Below are 4,652 nucleotides of genomic sequence, written 5' to 3'. Positions count from 1 at the left end.
TCTTTTGAATCATCTGCACACAGCAATTTCTCTTGCAAACTTTTAGTGTCAGGCAATCTTAAATAACAGATAATTCACAGTGGGTCGCCGTGTTGGTCTGTCTGCGGTAGTAGAAAAGGGCAAGAGTCCAGTAGCACCTTAAAGACTAACAAAAATATTTTCTGGCAGGGTAGGAGCTTTCGTGAGCCACAGCTCACTTCTTCAGATACAGCCAGAATGTGAATCCATCTGTCTTTAAGTAGAGGAGAGTGAATTCAGACAAGCGTTAGTATGTAAATGTTCATAGTATGTAAATGTGAATAGCAGGCGTGATGGGCTCACGAAAGCTCCTACCCTACCAGAAAATAGTCTTTAAGGTGCTACTGGACTCTTGCCCTTTAAATAACAGAGTCAGTTTAAATTACACATCTTTATAATAATAATAATAACAACAATATAATATAATATTAATAAATATTAAATTATTTCCTCCCCTCCCCACTTGGCTTGGGAGAGGCGCGCTCAGCGGTTGCAGGAAGAGGGCGCGGCTTTACGCGCGACGTCAGAGGCCGCGTCGCTTTACGCGCGACGTCAGAGGCCGCGTCGCTTTACGCGCGACGCCAGCCGCGCCGGGTTCCGAGCAAGCCGATCCCGGAAGGAACCCCGGGAGGCCTATTAACCCGCTCCTGTCTGCAGCCCCGCACAGAAAAGGATCGCCTCCCTGTTCACACGCTCAGAGTCCTGTCCTTGCTCGCGAGGAGCCCTAATCGGCTGCATTGCAGCCCGGGGAGATCTTCAGAAAGCGAACCGGCTCTGCAGCAGGAAGTGGGTGATGTCTATGACGGTGGAGGCGGGCGCCTCCGGGCTGCCCCAGGGCCGGGCGGTGGCATTGGCCGCCCCCTGCCAGGAGGGCGCGGTGGAGCCGGGCTGCTGCAGGGGGAAGGGCTCGCAGCGGGGTCCCCCCGCCTTGGCCGCCGGGCGGGCGAGGGCGGCTTCCTCGGAGGCCCCCAGGGCGAGGGGGAGCTCCTCCTCGGCGCTGTAGATCTGGAAGAAGACGACGGCCAGGAGGATGACGAGCAGGCGCTTGGAGAAGCTGCGCTCCTCGGTGGGGTAGTAGCGCTTCACCTGCAAAGAGAAGAGGGACAAGGGGGTCAGATCCTGGGGGGTGGGGGGAGTGCAGCATTCCCAGGGCCGGATTGAGGTTTTGTTGCAGTAAAACAGGGGGAGAGGGAGACCCAAGATCCTTATCAAGACAACAGTTTATTTGCAGCTGCTGACCTAATGGGCAGAAATCTCTGAGTCCCTTTTGTACTGGAAAAGAGGTATTGATCCAAATTCAAGTTATGACGATACATCAACAAGTTATGCATCTCTGATTGCATTACAGACAGAAAGGCGACTCGGGACAGTTGCCGTTTCGTCCCGTTTCTCCTAGCATTGTTGATCGTTCACTCTGACACCTGAAGAAGTGAGCGGTGGCTCACGAAAGCTCCTACCCTACCAGAAAATATTTTTGTTAGTCTTTAAGGTGCTACTGGACTCTTGCCCTTTTCTGCTACCGATTATACTGGGGAAGAGGTATTGATCCAAATTCAAGTTATGACGATGCATCAACAAGTGATGCATCTCTGATTGCATTACAGACAGAAAGGCGACTCGGGACAGTTGCCGTTTCATCCAGTTTCTCCTATCGTTGTTTCTCGTTCACTGACACTCCATGACTCTTAGCCCAGTTCCCCAGTGCACAGAGCAGGCTTGTAGCTAGGCAGAAATTCTTTCCCTGGCAGTCTGGAAGCCAATTATTACCGGGAGATCTCTGGGGTACTGTCACAGTTTGATGAGGCCCTAAGCTATTGAAGGTAATGGGGCCCTTGATATGTCCAGCTGCCCTTTGTCAACAACAAATTGTTGCTGTTTTTTGCGTTGAATATATATGCTATATAAGGAAAAGAGGAAGACCCAACAAGAGATGGACTGAATAAAGGAAGCCACGGCCTTCAATTTGCAAGATCTGAGCAAGGCTGTCAAAAACAGGACATTTTGGAGGACTTGCGTTCATATGGTCGCCATGAGTTGGAAGCGACTTGACGGCACTTAACACACACACATATGCTATATGGTAATTTATGGACCTAATAGGTATCTAAAGCCATTTGCACATAACAAAATATGTATTTTATCAAAGTAATTGTTGAACTGAAATACAATTAAGAAGTATATTAATAGTGAAATAATTATTATAGGGAACTAGAGCAAAGGTCACTCTCCTCAGAGGCATGTGGGAAGAGGAGTGACGTGCTGGGACAGGTAACAAAGGGTGACTCATTGCCAGCATATCCTACACCCATGCCTGACTCATAGTATGCCAACTTTTTTTTCTTTTTGGCAAGGCTCTTTTGCCCATGAAGATAGCATGTAGACAGAAATAAAGCAGGTGAGGCTTTTTCCTGCCTTGAAGATACAGCAATGGAGGAAGTTTCACCTCCTGAGTTTTGGTCAAGCTTTGAAGGAGAAGAGTTGGTTTTTGTATGCCAACTTTCTGTACCACTTAAGGAAGAATCAAGCTGGGCTTACAATCACCTTCCCTTTGCCCCCCTCCCCACAACAGACATCCTGTGAGGTAGGTGGGGCTGAGAGAGCTCTAAGAGAGCTGTGACTAGCCCAAGGTCACTCAGCTGGCTTCATGTGTAGGAGTGGGGGAAACCAACCCAGTTCACCAGATTCGCCTCCGCCGTTCATGTGGAGGATTGGGGAATCAAACCCGGTTCTCCATATCAGAGTCCACCGCTCCAAACTGCCGCTCTTAACCACTACACCACACTGGCATTGGCAGCTTTGCCAGAGTTTTCAGTTCAGTGTATTTATAGTCATTTGACCAACAAGTATCAGTACAAAATTACAATGTTAAGGCTTTGCCAGAAAAAAAGAGGAAGTAATTCTATGTGCATGAAGAAGGGGTATTTACTATTTAGCTTCCCTCGTTCATTCATACAGTGCATTGTGAAGAGCCCAGAGTCTTAAACGCCCTGAAGACAAATCCCTTTTCTGAGCGAACTCCAAAATCCTGAATGGTAGGCCTCACTCCGCCCTTAAGAGTCCCACAGTTCCCCACCTGTTCCCTCTCAGATGCACCCCACTTTCCCAGTGGACCCAGGAGTCCTGGCTGATAGTGCCAACCCATGAAACCCTATCCCCTTTTCTCTGCAAGGGTCCAAACTCGCTAACTTACCACTGGGGGATAGAGAACTCTACGGGATCGCTTCTTGATCCTGGCGGTCCTCGAGGGCTTCTTGTAGGCTGGACTCGCCTCGACCTCTGGGAGTGGGTCGAAAGTGAAGTACTGGGGCCCGGTGGGCTGTGCCCGATGCGGGGCCTGGGGCATCTTTAGGGCAGGCAGTCTGGGCTCACAGGCACAGCACATGCTTGTCGTGCCGTACAAGGCGTTCATGTGACGAAGAAAGCAAGCGGGAGGCAGCCACTGGTTTTTGCTCAGCAGAGCAATAAGCGAGGATGAGAGGGTGCCTTCCAGCTGCGGCTTTATGAATGGTGGCGGCGACACTCCCCCCCGCGACAGGATTGGCTCGGGAGGGAGAAGGGGACGCTCGTGATTGGGTGTTCAGATGACAGCACATTCGGGAAAGTCCAAACTTCTGCGTTCAGTCAGTGTTGGCTGCGGGCCCAGCTGAATGGGGAGCTGTCACGCAAGGCATGGAGAGAGGGAGAAAGGAAGGGGAGGGTTGAGTAACCGCAAGCAGTGAGGATGGGGGAAGGGCATGCCTTGCAGAAAATAAACACCCACCCACACACAATCTCATTTAACACTTCTCTATCAGTGTCAAGACCGAGGGGCGTAAAGCTATGAAACAAATCCTGAAATGTCAGTGACTTTTGTAAATGCCGGGAGCCAAAACCACAGACGGAGAGCAGATGCCAGGCACAGTAGCTCCTAATGGAGATCATATGACCCCCCCCCCCCCGCCCTTCAGCAGCAGGCTACAAAAAGGAAGGAGAAAGGGATATTTAGGATTTGAGTCAGCCCCTTCTCCCTACTTACAATGGTTTTTGACATCCAGGGAAGGAAAGTTATTTTCTACCGCTATCCTGCCCTGAGGGTCAAATCCCAGATCCTAGATCCCACCCCTCCTCCAATAGTGGCACCTATCAAATAGGAATCAAGCCTGACATTAATGAGTTATAGAATCATAGAGTTGAAAGGGACCATCAGGGTCATCTAGTCCAACCTCCTGCACAGTGCAGGAAATTCACAACTACCTCCCCCACACACTCCCAGTGACCCCTACTCCATGGCCAAGATGCCCTCCCTCTCATAAACTGCCCAAGTTCATAGAATCAGCATTGCTGACAGATGGCCATCTAGCCTTTACTTAAAAACCTCCAGGGAAGGAGCACTTACCACCTCCAGAGGAAGCCTGTTCCACTGAGGAACCGATCTCACTGTTAGAAAATTCTTCCTAATGTTTAGACGGAAACTCGATTTAATTTCAACCTGTTGGTTCTGAGTTAGCTGATCACATACAAGCACTTCATTGAACTTAGGCCTGAGATCTGTGGATTGCAGGCATATGTCATAAATGTGCCTGTAGAAACAAAAGCTGCCTTGTTTGGTGTGCAGTTTTTATGTTCCTTTTTTATTTGGGAAGAGGCATTTGATG

General features: G+C 49.7%; 1 protein-coding gene across 1 annotated transcript; it reads right to left on the bottom strand.

Moving 5' to 3' along the window:
• Positions 1-774: 774 nt before the first annotated feature.
• IER3 (immediate early response 3) lies at positions 775-3,427 on the bottom strand. Its single transcript, XM_056852066.1, has 2 exons — positions 3,209-3,427; positions 775-1,104 (listed from the first exon to the last, which is right to left on the bottom strand). The coding sequence occupies exons 1-2, from the start codon at positions 3,425-3,427 to the stop codon at positions 775-777; spliced, it is 549 nt and encodes a 182-aa protein (XP_056708044.1).
• Between the last annotated feature and the right edge of the window lie 1,225 nt (positions 3,428-4,652).

Source organism: Euleptes europaea, chromosome 1, assembly GCF_029931775.1.
Source record: "Euleptes europaea isolate rEulEur1 chromosome 1, rEulEur1.hap1, whole genome shotgun sequence".
Classification (NCBI taxonomy): domain Eukaryota; kingdom Metazoa; phylum Chordata; class Lepidosauria; order Squamata; family Sphaerodactylidae; genus Euleptes; species Euleptes europaea.
This window is presented reverse-complemented; position numbering and strand designations above follow the sequence as displayed.